At 41.1% G+C, this 16,143-nt stretch overlaps 1 protein-coding gene across 5 annotated transcripts in view; it reads right to left on the bottom strand.

Moving 5' to 3' along the window:
• Positions 1–15,696, bottom strand: part of CLCC1 (chloride channel CLIC like 1) — a 76,298-nt gene extending 60,602 nt beyond the window's left edge. For 4 of the 5 annotated variants that reach the window (XM_056523492.1, XM_056523494.1, XM_056523495.1 and 1 more), the window contains exons 1-3: positions 15,610–15,696; positions 6,817–6,954; positions 3,760–3,867 (exon numbers count right to left, since the gene is read on the bottom strand). In XM_056523492.1, coding sequence (XP_056379467.1) covers positions 3,760–3,867; positions 6,817–6,945 — 237 coding nt within the window. In that variant the 5' untranslated portion in view covers positions 6,946–6,954; positions 15,610–15,696. Of the gene's footprint in view, positions 1–3,759; positions 3,868–6,816; positions 6,955–15,300; positions 15,408–15,609 lie in introns of those variants that run through there. The other variant, XM_056523493.1, reaches the window with a different exon arrangement.
• Positions 15,697–16,143: the final 447 nt, after the last annotated feature.

Here is a 16,143-nt window from a genome sequence, read left to right as displayed (position 1 = left end):
TAATGACGAAGGCCCGCGCAGTGGTCTTCAACCTGCGGACCTCCAGATGTTTCAAAACTACAACTCCCAGCATGCCCGGACAGCCGATGGCTGTCCGGGCATGCTGGGAGTTGTAGTTTTGCAACATCTGGAGGTCCGCAGGTTGAAGACCACTGAGGGGATTGACATGCGGTGATGATGAAGGGGGGGGGGGGATGATGACGGGATGATGATGACAGGGGTGTTAATGACGGGGGTCTGGATGATGACAGGGGGGATGATGACAGAGGGGATGATGAGAGACGGGATGATGAGAGAGGGGATGATGACAGAGGGGATGATGTATTTCCCACCCTAGGCTTATAGTCGAGTCAATAACTTTTCCTGGGTATTTGGGGTGAAATTAGGGACCTCGGCTTATATTCGGGTCGGCTTATACTCGAGTATATACGGTACTTATTTGATTTTTTTTTTTTTTTTTGGAGGGACACAATAGCAAAATCCAGCATTTCCACAATTTTGTTAATTTTGCTCCTTAGAATTTTCTTTTCAGTGTTTACCATGCAGTAAAGTTAAAGCGGTACTCCGGCCCCAAGACATCTTATCCCCTATCCAAAGGATAGGGGATAAGATGTCTGATCGTGGGGGTCCCGCCGCTGGAGACCCCAGCAATCTAGCATGCAGGACTCACCTGTAAGTACTGCCGGAAGCGCTGGAGGCGTGGTTGAGAGACAAAAGACTGAGAACCTCCAGCGCTTCCGGCAGTACTTACAGGTGGGCACAACATGCTAGATTGTGGGGGTCCCCAGCAGCGGGACCCTGCGATCAGACATCTTTGGGTAGGCGATAAGATGTATTGGGGCCGGAGTACCCCTTTAACTATATTCTGCGGGTCAGTACGATTACAGCCATGCCCAAGTAAGAGAGTTTTCTTTAAATATTTGACAAAAATAAAAATTATATTATATGATATATTGTGTGCGCCACAAATGTCCTACCACATTTTAGGCGCCATAACATTTTTATTTTTTCATCAACGGAGCAGTGTGAATGCTTGTATTTTGTGGAATCAGTTGTTTTTAAAAAGGTACTATTGCATAAATTATGTTTTCACCACTTTCGTATTAAATTGTTTGGCAATTTGGCAAATATTGTGCTTTTTTATTTATTAAAAAAAATAAAAATAAAAAAAAAGCATTGTCCATACAAAATTCACTCAGCAGGATAAATAACACATGATACTATTATTGTTTGGTCATTGTGGATACAACGATAATAAATTTTATATATATATATTAGAGATGAGCGAACTTACAGTAAATTCGATTCGTCACGAACTTCTCAGCTCGGCAGTTTATTACTTATCCTGCGTAAATTAGTTCAGCCTTCAGGTGCTCCGGTGGGCTGGAAAAGGTGGATACATTCCTAGGAAAGAGTCTCCTAGGACTGCATCCACCTTTTCCAGCCCACCGGAGCACCGGAAAGCTGAACTAATTTATGCAGGAAAAGTCATCAACTAACGAGCCAAGAAGTTTGTGACGAATTGAATTTACTGTAAGTTCGCTCATCTCTAATATATATATATATTGGTTTCTTCGTAACTAAGATTTTTGCTTTTATATATATATATATATATATATATATATATATATATATATATAGAAGCAGGTGGAGCAGCACTCTCGAATTGAACTAGGTGCAGTGGGTGCAGGCTGTGGATGGGCCCTGACAGTGGAAAACACTGGCTCTTACCCGTGTAGAAGATGCGTGAACTGCACCTACATGGTGAAAGGCAGTTTTTTTCAACACCCTACTACTGGTATAAAATATAAAATCCCCTATTACTTGACATGTACGAGTGATTTTGTCATCTATATACTATGGTGCCCTTGTAAAAAACTATATGTAGGGGAAACGACCTATGACTTCAAAACACGTATAAATCAACACCGTTACACTATACGGAAACAAAAACAAGATCTACCAGTTCCGAAGCATTTTCTAGAGGCAGGCCATGGAGAAAAGGACCTGAAATTTATGCTAGTTGATCACGTCCCCCCCCTTAAAAGGGGCGGGGACCGTGTACGTTTACTAAAAAAGAAGGAACTTAAATGGATTTTCCAACTTCATACCCTCAAACCAGAGGGTCTGAATGTTGACTTTAAGGTAACACATGCTATTTGTAACGCCTAATTGAGATAACGATGACACATCCTGATCTGTGTAATAAGTGTTTTCCTAGTTAAATATTTTGTTATATATACACTATTTCCTTTATCACATTAGTAATACTTTTTTTGTGTTTCGATCCAGGTCCGACGTGGAAACCCGACTAGATCTCCATCATCCACCTGAAAGTTGAAACCTCCATTAGGATTATCCTCTTTTTCCTAAAATTTGTCTTTTTATTATTTGTTTTGGGCCAGGACGTGGACTCCAATTTAACTATAGTGGTGCTTACCTGCCATGGAGAACTGGATGCTGTGGACGGGCTAGACATTCATCAGGTACATTAAATCTCCATATCAGGGGCCGGCGTTTTTTCTGCTATATCCGTACCATGTAGGTGGTCTAGCAAGTATCACGGTGCACTGGTGAACAACCCCTAACAGTGGGGAACCAATCACCAATTGCACTGACACCGTGGGCCCGCTGGGAGAAGTACTGGCAACACAGGGACTATGTCAAGCCTTAAATTGTCCACTTTCCAGCACCTAAGATGGCTGACCGGGAGCTCAAGGTACCGAGGCGCAGGCGCGAACTCGGTCGACAAGTGCGCAGGCGCCAATACTCCGAGAGAGGGCCTGCCAACACCCAAGATGACCTGAACTCTCCAGCCGGAACACCACGCATGCGTTAATTGGAATACCACAGGCCTGTGAACCGGAAGTTTGGATCCGGTCACCGGAAACTACTACAGTCGGCAAGGACGCCGATCATCTATTACATTGTTTTTTTCGTTCCTATGGAGGAGTCAGGGGTATTTTTGAGATCTCTATGTTCGGGTCCCACGTCCGGGACTGGAGGTATGGACTGATTGACACGGAACATCGTTTTATAACACTGCACTGCATAGTAATTGTATATTGTGTGCTTAGCACGAGTGTTTTGTTTTTCTACACTTTATTTGTTGTTACACTTAATTTTGCAGTAGAACAGGGTTCCCTGTACACCTGTACATGGGATGTATAGAGGTCTATTACTGTGAACCTACTTGTTTGTTTACACATGCGAATTATTGTACGCCCACAGGAAGTGAGGTCACATTGTCTCTCTTTATTTAAAGCACGTATTATGTAACTTGCACTGCTTGCGGACGGCCACGTGAGGTGGTTGAAACGTCGCTATTGCATTTTGGTGATAAATAAAAGTCACTATTCTTCACTACGCTGGAGTGCTGCTGCGTCTACTTGGTTGCTATATATATATTTTTTTTTTTATTATTATTATTATTATTTTTTTTTTTTTTTAAACCTTTGATAATTTTTTTTTTACTGTTTTCAGTCCCAATAGTGTGCTTGAACATGCGATCCCCTGTGTGCTCATATAATACACTGCATTACACCAGTACGCCGACATACATACTATTAGGCCCTGCCGCAGTGTTTCCTAACAAATTAAAAAGAGGAATTTGGGGAATTTCTTTACATTTAGTTTAGTTATATTTCTGTTCCTGTATTGTTCTGCTTTATATTCTTATGGAAATCATTCAATATGTAAAGATTCAGTACCGGAAACCAGGACATAAGAGACTCTTTCCGAAAACTCAGAAATTCTTACCACTTGTTTTGGTTTTTCTACGTCCCTCACCATCACCGCACTACTGCCCGGGCAGGACTCCTCTCCTGCTTTCTCACAAACTCCATCTACCTTCTCCTCTGTGTTGTGCTAAGAAAAGAAAACAACATTCATCTAATCGATTTTCGCCATTAAAAGAACAAACCCTATTTGTTCTGTAGCACATTGAGCCATACAAAACATGGGGGACATTTATCAAAACCTGTCCAGAAGAAAAAGTTGCTGAGTTGCCCAAGCGATTTGATTGGTTGCTATGGGCAACTTTTCCTCCGGACAGGTTTTGATAAATCTGATCTTGGTGTACTCTCTCCTTAAGGGTACGTTCCCACATACAGGATCCTGCACAGGATTTGTAGCTGCCGATTAGAAGCTGCGCTCAGTCATTTAGTTTCCATTGAAATCTGCAGCAGAAAATCCTGCGCATCAAATCTGTGTACGTGTGAGTACTCAGGTGAAAAAAAGATATATATTTTTTCAAATCAACTGGTGCCAGAAACGTATACAGATTTGTAAATTACTTATATTAAAAAATCTTAATCCTTCAAGTACTTATCAGCTGCTGTATGCTAGAGAGGAAGTTGTTTAGTTCTTTCCAGTCAGACCACAGTGCTCTCTGCTGACACCTCTGTCCATGTCAGGAACTGTCCAGAGCAGGATAGGCTTGCTATGGGGATTTGCTTCTACTCTGGACAGTTCCTGACATGGACAGAGGTGTCAGCAGAGAGCACTGTGGTCAGACAGAAAAGAACTACACAACTTCCTCTGGAGCATAAAGCAGCTGATAAGTACTGGAAGGAATAAGGTTTTTTAAGTTATTTACAAATCTGTATAACTTTCTGGCACCAGCTGAGTTAAAAAAAAAAAAAAATTGTTTTCCACTGGAGTACCCCTTTAAAAGGGTAGTCCAAAAGGATAGGTATGATAAGTGTATTATACTGGGGAGCCCGACCTCTGGGACCTCCTGCAATCTCTAGAACAGCGCCCCGTCTCTCTCTGTGCAAGGAGCAGCATGTCAGTATGCACTCAATGTTCTGTCTATGGAATAGCCGGAGATACACGAGCATTGTACAGTGACCCCCCCCCCCCCCCCCCGACCTACGATGGCCCCGACATATGATGAAATCGACATACGATGCTTTTTTATGTCAGGGCCATCGCATTAAGTGCTATCCAGCAGCGCCAAATGCTTAAGCTGCTGCCGGATAGCAGCTTAATGTTCCCCGTGTGGTGCGGTAAGTATTACTTACTCCTCCACGATGCTCCGGGGTGCCCTCCGGGTCCAGCGCTGGTCTTCCGGTGTCTTCTCGGCCCTCTCCGATGACATCAATACGCTGCTGCGCACGTCATCCAATAGGAATGGCGTACGCAGCGGCATAATGACGTCGCTAAGCAGGCCCAGTAAGGCCTTGCGGAAGATAGCAGAGGACCGGAGAAGACAGCGGAGGACCGGAGAAGACAGCGGAGGAGCGGAGAAGACATCAGAGGACCGGAGAAGACAGCAGAGGACCGGAGAAGACAGCAGAGGACCGGAGAAGACAGCAGAGGAACGGAGAAGACAGCGGAGGAACGGAGAAGACAGCAGAGGACCGGAGAAGACAGCAGAGGACCGGAGAAGACAGCGGAGGAACGGAGAAGACAGCAGAGGACCGGAGAAGACAGCGGAGGAACGGAGAAGACAGCAGAGAGCCCAGCGGAGGTCCGGGGTCACCATCGGGAGCGCGGGGACAGGTGAGTACAGCTTCCTATACTTTACATTGCACGAATCCCTCAACATACGATGGATTCGACAAACGATGGCTCGTTTGGAACGAATTACCATCGTATGTTGAGGGACCACTGTACTTCCGGAGCTCCCATAGAGAATGCATGGAGTGTGTGTGTCATGGTTGATGTAAAAACACATCAGTGTTAGTAATGGAGACATCAGAAGAAGGTCAGTCATGTCGTGCACTACTCTCAGCTTACACCATATTATCTAGAGATGGATAGGGCTGGAAAGAAAACAAAATAAAAACATTAGGGAAAATAAATAAAACAATTGCAGAAAAAAAAAAAAAACGTAAGGAATATGCTTTTTTTTTTAAATAATGATAAATAATGGGCCTCATTTACTAATGATTTTTCCAAGTAGATTTAGTAGGATTTTTTGTGTTGCATGTGTCGTGTGCCTGAATTTCTGACAAAAAAAAAACCCTGCTAACTCTCCACTTTAAAAAATAAATAAAAATTTAAGTGGATGTGACCACTGGGGAAAAGGGGCGTGTCTGACAGTTTTCAAACAATCCTAACATATTCACTAATGTTCTCACACTAAGGGGGAGATTTATCAAAACCTGTCCAGAGGAAAAGTTGACCAGTTGCCCATAGCAACCAATCAGATGGCTTCTTTCATTTTTCACAGGCCTGTTCAAAAATGAAAGAAGCGATCTGATTGGTTGCTATGGGCAACTCAGCAACTTTTCCTCTGGACAGGATTTGATCAATTTCCCCCTAAATGTGGTGGATTTGAGCTCTGGAAAACCTGACAGGTCAGAGAATGTGTAAAAAAAAAAAAGCTAAATATAGGGAAAAAGTTGTAAATATCGTGGAAAAGTACCTGTCCGTGTCCGGAAAAGAAAAACACAAAGGAAACTCCACTCCACTTTTAGTAAATAAGGGCCACTGTGTTCTGTACTTTCTCAGCCAAGTGTCATGGAGGCAGGGCCAAGTTGCTCTAGTGCCACAGCCTGGGTTGCCTCCTCACTCCCCCTCACCTCCCAGCCCTTCCTTGATGACACACAGAGCCTTGTATATTTGCCTAGGAGTCTGGATGACTAGTCATTTTATTTTTCTCCTCTAGGTAAAATATCGAGACCCACATGCAGCATTGAAATGATTTTAAATTTATAAAACTAGTCCACATTTTTTATTTTATTCGTACAAATATTTAAATAAAAATAAAAAAAACTGTGTTCCTCCATGGCTTCAAAATTTCTTGAAATTTTACATCTCCAAAACCATCTATAAAAGGGTTTTCACTTTCTGTGCCGCATTGTTTACCTTCTGTTTAATCATTTTGCCGGTTGCTGCATCGTAGTTGAACATGTCTGTGGGATCGGTCCAGTCCTCGTGGTCATGGCGCCCGCAGCAGAGTGCCACACACAGGGACAGAAGAAGGATCCGGAACATCGTATAGACCTAAAACAAATGGAATTCCGTGTAAAGGGAATGTTTTGCATCCTTTTTTTTTTTACTTTTTTTTGGGGTTTACCAATTAAATCCAGATACATTTTTGGACACTATTAACTCCTTAAGGACCTGGGCATTTTTTGCACATCTGACCACTCTCACTTTAAGCATTAATAACTCTGGGATGCTTCTACCTTTCATTCTGATTCCGAGATTGCTTTTTCGTGACATATTCTACTTTTTTTTATTTTTATTTTTATTTTTAACTCTCTGCTTATAAGTTGACAAGTTTTTACTTTTGGAAGACATCAGAGGGCTTCAAAGTTGAGCAGCAATTTTCCAATTTTTCACAAAATATTCTAAATCTGAATTTTTCAGGGACCAGTTCAGGTTTGAAGTGGATTTGAAGGGCCTTCATATTAGAAATACCCCACAAATGACCCCATTATAAAAACTGCACCCCCCAAAGTATTCAAAATGACATTCAGTAAGTGTATTAACCCTTTAGGTGTTTCACAGGAATAGCAGCAAAGTGAAGGAGAAAATTCTAAATCTTCATTTTTTACACTTGCATGTTCTTGTAGACCCAATTTTTGAATTTTTACAAGGGGTAAAAGGAGAGAAATCACCATAAAGTTTTTAACCCAATTTCTGGAGCGATAATGGGATTTTGAAGAGTAAGTTTTTCTGAAATGGTTTTTGGGGGGCATGTCACATTTAGGAAGCCCATATGGTGCCAGAACAGCAAAAAAAATAAAAAAAAAATAAAAAGGGTTTGATGACTTTTCGTTAAAGTTGGATGTGTAAATTAAATTTTTTTTTTTTCAAAAAGCTGTTTTTCCCCAAAAATTTTACATTTTTACAAGGGGTAATAGGAGAAAATGCACCTAAAATTTGTAACCCCATCTCTTCTGAGTATGGAAATACCCTATGTGTGGATGTCAAGTGCTCTGCTGGCGCACTACAATGCTCAGAAGAGAAGGAGTCACATTTGGCTTTTGGAAAGCAAATTTTGCTGAAATGGTTTTTAGGAGGCATCATTTAGGAAGCCCCTATGGTGCCAGAACAGCAAAAAAACAAAAAAAACAAAAAAAAAAAAACACATGGCATACTATTTTGGAAACTAGACCCCTCAAGGGGTACAGTGAGCTTTAACACCCCACATGTGTTTGACGACTTTTTGTTAAAGTTGGATGTATGGATGTGTAAATTTAAAAAAAAATTCTCACTAAAATGCAGGTTTTTCCCAAAATGTAACATTTTTACAAGGGGTAATAGGAGAAAATGCCCTCCAAAATTTTTAACCCCATTTCTTCTGAGTATGGAAATACCCCATGTGTAGATGTCAAATGCACTGTGAGCGCACTACAATGCTCAGAAGAGAAGGAGTCACATTTGGCTTTTTGAAAGCAAATTTAGCTGAAATTGTTTTTGGGGGGGCATGTGGCATTTAGGAAGCCCCTATGGTGCCAGAACAGCAAAAAAAAAAGCCCCGCATGGGCCACACCCTTCAAGGCACGTAAAAAGGGGTACAGTGAGCCTTAACACCCCACAGGTGTTTGACAAATTTTTGCTAAAGTGAAAAATTTGATTTTTTTCACTATAAGGCTGGTGTTACCCCCAATTTTTTTTTTCACAAGGGGTAATAGGAGAAAAAGCCTCCCAAAATTTCTTCTGAGTATGGACATACCCCATATGTGGATGTAAAGTGCTCAGCGGGCGCACTACAATGAAGAAGAGAAGGAGCACCATTGAGCTTTTGGAGAGAGAATTTGTTTGGAATGGAAGTCAGGGGCCATGTGCATTTAAAAAAAACCCATGCTGCCAGAACAGTGGACCCCCCCACATGTGACTCTATTTTGGAAACTACATCCCTCACGGAATGTAATAAGGGGTGCAGTGAACATCTGAAACAGTGGGCTGTGCAAATAAAAAAATTACCTGTGAGGGGGGAAATGCTCACTGCACCCCTTATTACATTCCTTGAGGGGTGTAGTTTCCAAAATGGGGTCACATGTGGGGGGGGGGGTCCACTGTTCAGGCACCATGGGGGCTTTGTAAACGGACATGGCCTTCAATTCCAGACACATTCTCTCTTCAAAAGCTCAATGGAGCTCCTTCCCTCCTGAGCCCTGTAGTTCGCCCGCAGAGCACTTTATATCCACTTATGGGGTATTTCCGTACTCAGAAGAAATTGCGTTACAAATTTTGGGAGCCTTTTTTTCCAAGGGGGCAACACGAGCATATTAGTGTAAATTTTTTTATTTTTTTACAATAACATGCTGGAGTAGACCCCAACTTTACCTTTTCATAAGGGGTGAAAGGAGAAAAGGCCCCCCAAAATTTGTAATGCAATTTCTCCTGAGTACGGAAATACGACAGGGAAATATGACGGAAATCCGAAGTGAGAGAGCGCCAAGCGCATTTGAGGCCTAAATTAGGAATTTGGACCTGGATGTAAGAATTAGACTCCGATACCAAAATTACCCTATGGCAGTGTTTCCCAAACACCGGCAGCCTGCAACTCATAGGAGGATGAGCAGAGGAGCGCTCGCGGGTGACATGATGTGGGGACAGCGCAGCAGATAATTCATGGGGGGGGGGGGGGGGTGTTGGGAGAGAAGCGGTGCCCAGGTCACATGGGGGGGGGGGGGAATACCGTTAAGTATCGTGTAACCGCTATCACTTACAAAAATACTGTGATACACATTTTTGCTCATACTGCTCAGCTCTAGTTTGATTTTAGACACCGCGATGAACTTTGAACCCAGCGGGTCCCAGTTGCTATCGCAAAGTTGATTGCGGCATCTAAAATGAAAGTGAAACTATCCCGGCAGCTCAGCGGAGCTGATTGGGAATATCGCAACAAAATCGCGATGTCCCGATCAGCTGACCGATGGGAGGATCCTCACCTGCCTCTCAGTCATTCGTTCGGCTAAAGCAGCAGATCACCAATTACACTGATCAGTGCTTTGCAATGGCAGAACACTGATCAGTATACGCAATCAAATGATTGCATGTTATAGCCCCCTATGGGGGCTTTAAAAAAATAAAAGTGTAAACATTTTTTTTAATAAAAGCTCATTAACCCCTTCCCTATTAAAAGTTTAAATAATTCCCTATTAAAAGCTTAAATCACTCCCATTTTTTAAATAAAATAATGTAATAAATAATAAAAATAATGATATGTGGTACCGCCACGTGTGTAAATGTCCAAACTATTAAAATATTAGGTTAGCTAAACCGCACGGTCGATGGCGTACACGTAAAAAAATACCAAAGTCCAAAATTGTGCATTTTTGGTCACTTCATTTACCATAAAAAAAAATAAAAAGCGATCAAAAAGTCCCATGAAAACAAAAATGGTACCGATAAAAACTACAGATCACGGCGCAAAAAATGAGTCCTCATACCACCTAGTACACGGAAAGAAAATGTCAGAAAATGTCAATTTTAAACATACTAATTTTGGTGCATGTAGTTAATAATTTTTGTAAGTATTAAAATAAAATAAAACCTATATAAATTGGGTATCCTTGTAATTGTATGGACCTACAGAATAAAGATAAGGTGTCATTTTTACTGAAAAGTGCACTGAGTAGAAACGGGAGCCCCCAAAAGTTACAAAATTACATTTCTTTTTTTATTTCACCCCACAAATATTTTTTTGGGTTTCGCCACAGGTTATGTTATAAAATAAGTGATGTTATTACAAAGTACAATTGGTGATGCAAAAAACAAGCCCTTATATGGGTCTTTAGGTGCAAAATTGAATCCTTAAGGTGAAAATAGGCTGAGTCCCTAAGGGGTTAAGTGGATAAGGGTGCAGCCATCTTGCCTGGGCTGTTTTTACCAGCATTTAGTGACATGATTTACAGCAAGCTCCACTAACATGGACACAATGGTTTATCTCTTACAGACAGAACAGGGAGTGTTGTTACGTTATGGTAAAATGATGAAAGGTGTCACAAAGTTATGGATCTTAGAAGAAGAGAAGAAAAAGATAAGAAAGCAGAAAGGAAAACTGTCTGTGGGGTTAATTCATATATGGAAAAATAGAAACATAGAATGTGTCGGCAGATAAGAACTATATGGCCCATCTAGTCTGCCCAATATTCTAATTTCTAGTAATAGTCCCTGGACCTATCTTATATGAAGGATAGCCTTATACCTATCCCTATCTTATATGAAGAATAGCCTTATACATATCCCTATCTTATATGAAGAATAGCCTTATACATATCCCTATCTTATATGAAGAATAGCCTTATACATATCCCTATCTTATATGAAGGATAGCCTTATACCTATCTCTATCTTATATGAAGGATAGCCTTATACCTATCCCTATCTTATATGAAGGATAGCCTTATATCTATCCCTATCTTATATGAAGGATAACCTTATGTCTATCCCTATCTTATATGAAGGATAGCCTTATACCTATCCCTATCTTATATGAAGGATAGCCTTATACCTATCCCTATCTTATATGAAGAATAGCCTTATACATATCCCTATCTTATATGAAGAATAGCCTTATACCTATCCCTATCTTATATGAAGGATAGCCTTATACATATCCCTATCTTATATGAAAAATAGCCTTATACCTATCCCTATCTTATATGAAGGATAGCTTTATACATATCCCTATCTTATATGAAGAATAGCCTTATACCTATCCCTATCTTATATGAAGGATAGCCTTATACATATCCCTATCTTATATGAAGAATAGCCTTATACCTATCCCTATCTTATATGAAGGATAGCCTTATACCTATCCCTATCTTATATGAAGGATAGCCTTATGCCTATCCCTATCTTATATGAAGGATAGCCTTATACCTATCTCTATCTTATATGGAGGATAGTCTTATACCTATCCCTATCTTATATGAAGGATAGCCTTATACCTATCCCTATCTTATATGGAGGATAGCCTTATACCTATCCCTATCTTATATGAAGGATAGCTATATACCTATCCCTATCTTATATGAAGGATAGCCTTATGCCTATATCTATCTTATATGAAGGATAGCCTTATACCTATCCCTATCTTATATGAAGGATAGTCTTATACCTATCCCTATCCCTATCTTATATGAAGGATAGCCTTATACCTATCCCTATTTTATATGAAGGATAGCTATATATCTATCCCTATCTTATATGAAGAATAGCCTTATACCTATCCCTATCTTATATGAAGGATAGTCTTATACATATCCCTATCTTATATGAAGGATAGCTATATATCTATCCCTATCTTATATGAAGAATAGCCTTATACCTATCCCTATCTTATATGAAGGATAGCTTTATGCCTATATCTATCTTATATGAAGGATAGCCTTATACCTATCCCTATCTTATATGAAGGATAGCCTTATACCTATCCCTATCTTATATGAAGAATAGCCTTATACATATCCCTATCTTATATGAAGGATAGCCTTATACATATCCCTATCTTATATGAAGGATAGCTATATATCTATCCCTATCTTATATGAAGGATAGCCTTATACCTATCCCTATCTTATATGAAGGATAGCCTTATACCTATCCCTATCTTATATGAAGGATAGCCTTATACCTATCCCTATCTTATATGAAGGATAGCTATATATCTATCCCTATCTTATATGAAGAATAGCCTTATGCCTATCCCTATCTTATATGAAGAATAGCCTTATGCCTATCCCTATCTTATATGAAGGATAGCCTTATACCTATCCCTATCTTATATGAAGAATAGCCTTATGCCTATCTCTATCTTATATGAAGAATAGCCTTATGTCTATCCCTATCTTATATGAAGAATAGCCTTATGCCTATCCCTATCTTATATGAAGAATAGCCTTATGCCTATCCCTATCTTATATGAAGGATAGCCTTATACCTATCCCTATCTTATATGAAGGATAGCCTTATACCTATCCCTATCTTATATGAAGAATAGCCTTATGCCTATCCCTATCTTATATGAAGAATAGCCTTATGCCTATCCCCATCTTATATGAAGGATAGCCTTATACCTATCCCTATCTTATATGAAGGATAGCCTTATGCCTATCCCTATCTTATATGAAGGATAGCCTTATACCTATCCCTATCTAATATGGTATGAAGGATAGCCTTATGCCTATCTCTATCTTATATGAAGAATAGCCTTATGCCTATCCCTATCTTATATGAAGGATAGCCTTATACCTATCCCTATCTTATATGAAGGATAGCCTTATACCTATCCCTATCTTATATGGTATGAAGGATAGCCTTATGCCTATCTCTATCTTATATGAAGGATAGCCTTATGCCTATCTCTATCCTATATGAAGGATAGCCTTATGCCTATCTCTATCCTATATGAAGGATAGCCTTATACCTATCCCTCTCTTATATGAAGGATAGACCTATGCCTATCCCTCTCTTATATGAAGGATAGACCTATGCCTATCCCTCTCTTATATGAAGGATAGACCTATGCCTATCCCTCTCTTATATGAAGGATAGCCTTATACCTATCCATATCTTATATGAAGGATAGCCTTATACCTATCCCTATCTTATATGAAGGATAGCCTTATACCTATCCCTATCTTATATGAAGAATAGCCTTATGCCTATCCCTATCTTATATGAAGGATAGCCTTATACCTATCCCTATCTTATATGGTATGAAGGATAGCCTTATGCCTATCTCTATCTTATATGAAGGATAGCCTTATGCCTATCTCTATCCTATATGAAGGATAGCCTTATGCCTATCTCTATCCTATATGAAGGATAGCCTTATGCCTATCCCTATCAAATATGAAGGATAGCCTTATTCCTATCCCTATCTCATATGAAGGATAATCTTATGTCTATCCCATGCATACTTAAAACTCCATCAGCTACCACTTGTGCAGGAAGGCTATTCCATGCATCCACTACTCTCCTGAGTAAAATAATACTTCCTGATATTACTGCAGAAACCTTCCCTTCTAATATAAAACTATGTCCTCTCCCTATACACCCATGAGAACTTCCCTCTACTGCCAATACCTCTACCTATACACCCCTGAAAACTTCCCTTTCTATTGTTTATACCTCTCTCTATACACCCATGAGCACTTCCCTCTCTACTGATAATACCTCTCCCTATACACCCATGAGCACTTCCCTCTCTACTGATAATACCTCTCCCTATACACCCATGAGCACTTTCTTCTCTGCTGATAATACCTCTCCCTATACACCCATGAGCACTTCCTTCTCTGCTGTTAATACCTCTCCCTATACACCCATGAGCACTTCCTTCTCTGCTGTTAATACCTCTCCCTATACACCCATGAGCACTTCCCTCTCTACTGCTAAAACCACTCCCTATAAATACACCCAATGAGTACTTCCCTCTCTACTGCTAATACCTCTCCTTATACACCCATGAGCACTTCCTTCTCTTCTGCTAATACTTCTCCCCATACACAAATGAGCACTTCCCTTTTTACTGCTAATACCTCTCCCTATACACCTATGAGCACTTCCTTCTCTACTGCTAATACCTCTCGTTTTACCCCCATGAGCACTTCCTTCTCTACTAATACTTCTCCCCATACACCTATGAGCACTTCCCTTTTTACTGCTAATATTTCTACCTATACACCCCTGAGCGCTTCCCTTTCTATTGTTTATACCTCTCCCTATACACCAATGAGCACTTCCCTCACTACTACTAATACTTCTCCCTATACACCCATGAGTACTTCCCTCTATACCGCTAATACCTCTCCCTATACATACATGAGCCCTTCCCACTCTACTGCTAATACCTCTCCTTATACACCCATGAGTACTTCCCTCTCTACTGTTAATACCTCTCCCTATACACCCATGAGCCCTTCCCACTCTACTGATACCTCTCCCTATACACCCATGAGTACTTCCCTCTCTGTCAATACCTCTCCCTATACACCCATGAGCCCTTCCCACTCTACTGATAATACCTCTCCCTATACACCCATGAGCCCTTCCCACTCTACTGATAATACCTCTCCCTATACACCCATGAGTACTTCCCTCTCTACTGTCAATACCTCTCCCTATACAACCATGAGCACTTCCCTCTCCGGGTTTTTGCGGCTTCTGCTGCAGATATTGTGTGTATTTCTACAGCATCTCAGGCAGGTGTGAACATGAAGCAACACAAAAGTGATGTCAAGCGCCTACAGGAATTATCGCCCATGTGACCTGTGCTCACAGGCGACCCCTAGCGCTCACATAACAGAACTGCTCACACTCGTCTATATGGAGGGGGGGATACGTAAAGCGCACGTGTACGGGGGGGCGAGATAAACATACCCGGATGCACGTGTGTTATATGGAGGAGAATCTGCCGTTCAGGACTGTGGGAAAGCTGGGGAACAATAACAGAAGCGACTACAGGAAGATCTTGGATACCGTTTCTCTTACTGCACAGGGACTCACATGCCCCCATATGAACACACTCCAGGGGGCGCTCTGCATATAACACACTTAGCTGCACTGTATATACTGTACTTACTGCAGTACGGTGGCCGCACTGGGACAATATAGCGCTGTTCGCAGTGCCGCTCTCTCTCTCACATTATAAGATGATAATAACAGTAATACACACTGTGCGGTAATTACCTGCCCCGTTATCCTCTCTCCGGACAGTCACTGCCTTTCTCCGGGAAACATCAAGACCCTATCCAGGAGCGGGCCACCCGTGACGTCATGACCACGTGACCGGCGTCTAGATAGAAAAGGCCCCGCCCACCAGCTGGGGAGAGGGAATTATTGGGAAGTGAATGGACTCTGTCTCTCTCTCTGTCTCTCTCTGTCTCTCTCTGTCTCTCTCTGTCTCTCTCTGTCTCTCTCTGTCTCTCTCTCTCTGTCTGTCTGTCTGTCTGTCTGTCTCTCTGTCTGTCTGTCTGTCTCGTCTGTCTGTCTGTCTCTCTGTCTGTCTCGTCTGTCTCTCTCTATCTATCTATCTATATATATATATATATATATATATCTCTGTCTCTATCTATATATCTATATATACACACACACGTAAATACAGTTTATACAGGACAGTGTTTCCCAACCAGGGTGCCTCTGGCTATTGCAAAACTACAACTCCCAGCATTCCCGGACAGCCTTTGGCTGTCCGGGAATGCTGGGAATTGTAGTTTTGCA

This window comes from Hyla sarda, chromosome 6 (assembly GCF_029499605.1).
Source record: "Hyla sarda isolate aHylSar1 chromosome 6, aHylSar1.hap1, whole genome shotgun sequence".
Lineage (NCBI taxonomy): Eukaryota > Metazoa > Chordata > Amphibia > Anura > Hylidae > Hyla > Hyla sarda.
Note: the sequence above shows the minus strand (reverse complement) of the source record. Positions and strands in the feature narration are given on the sequence as shown.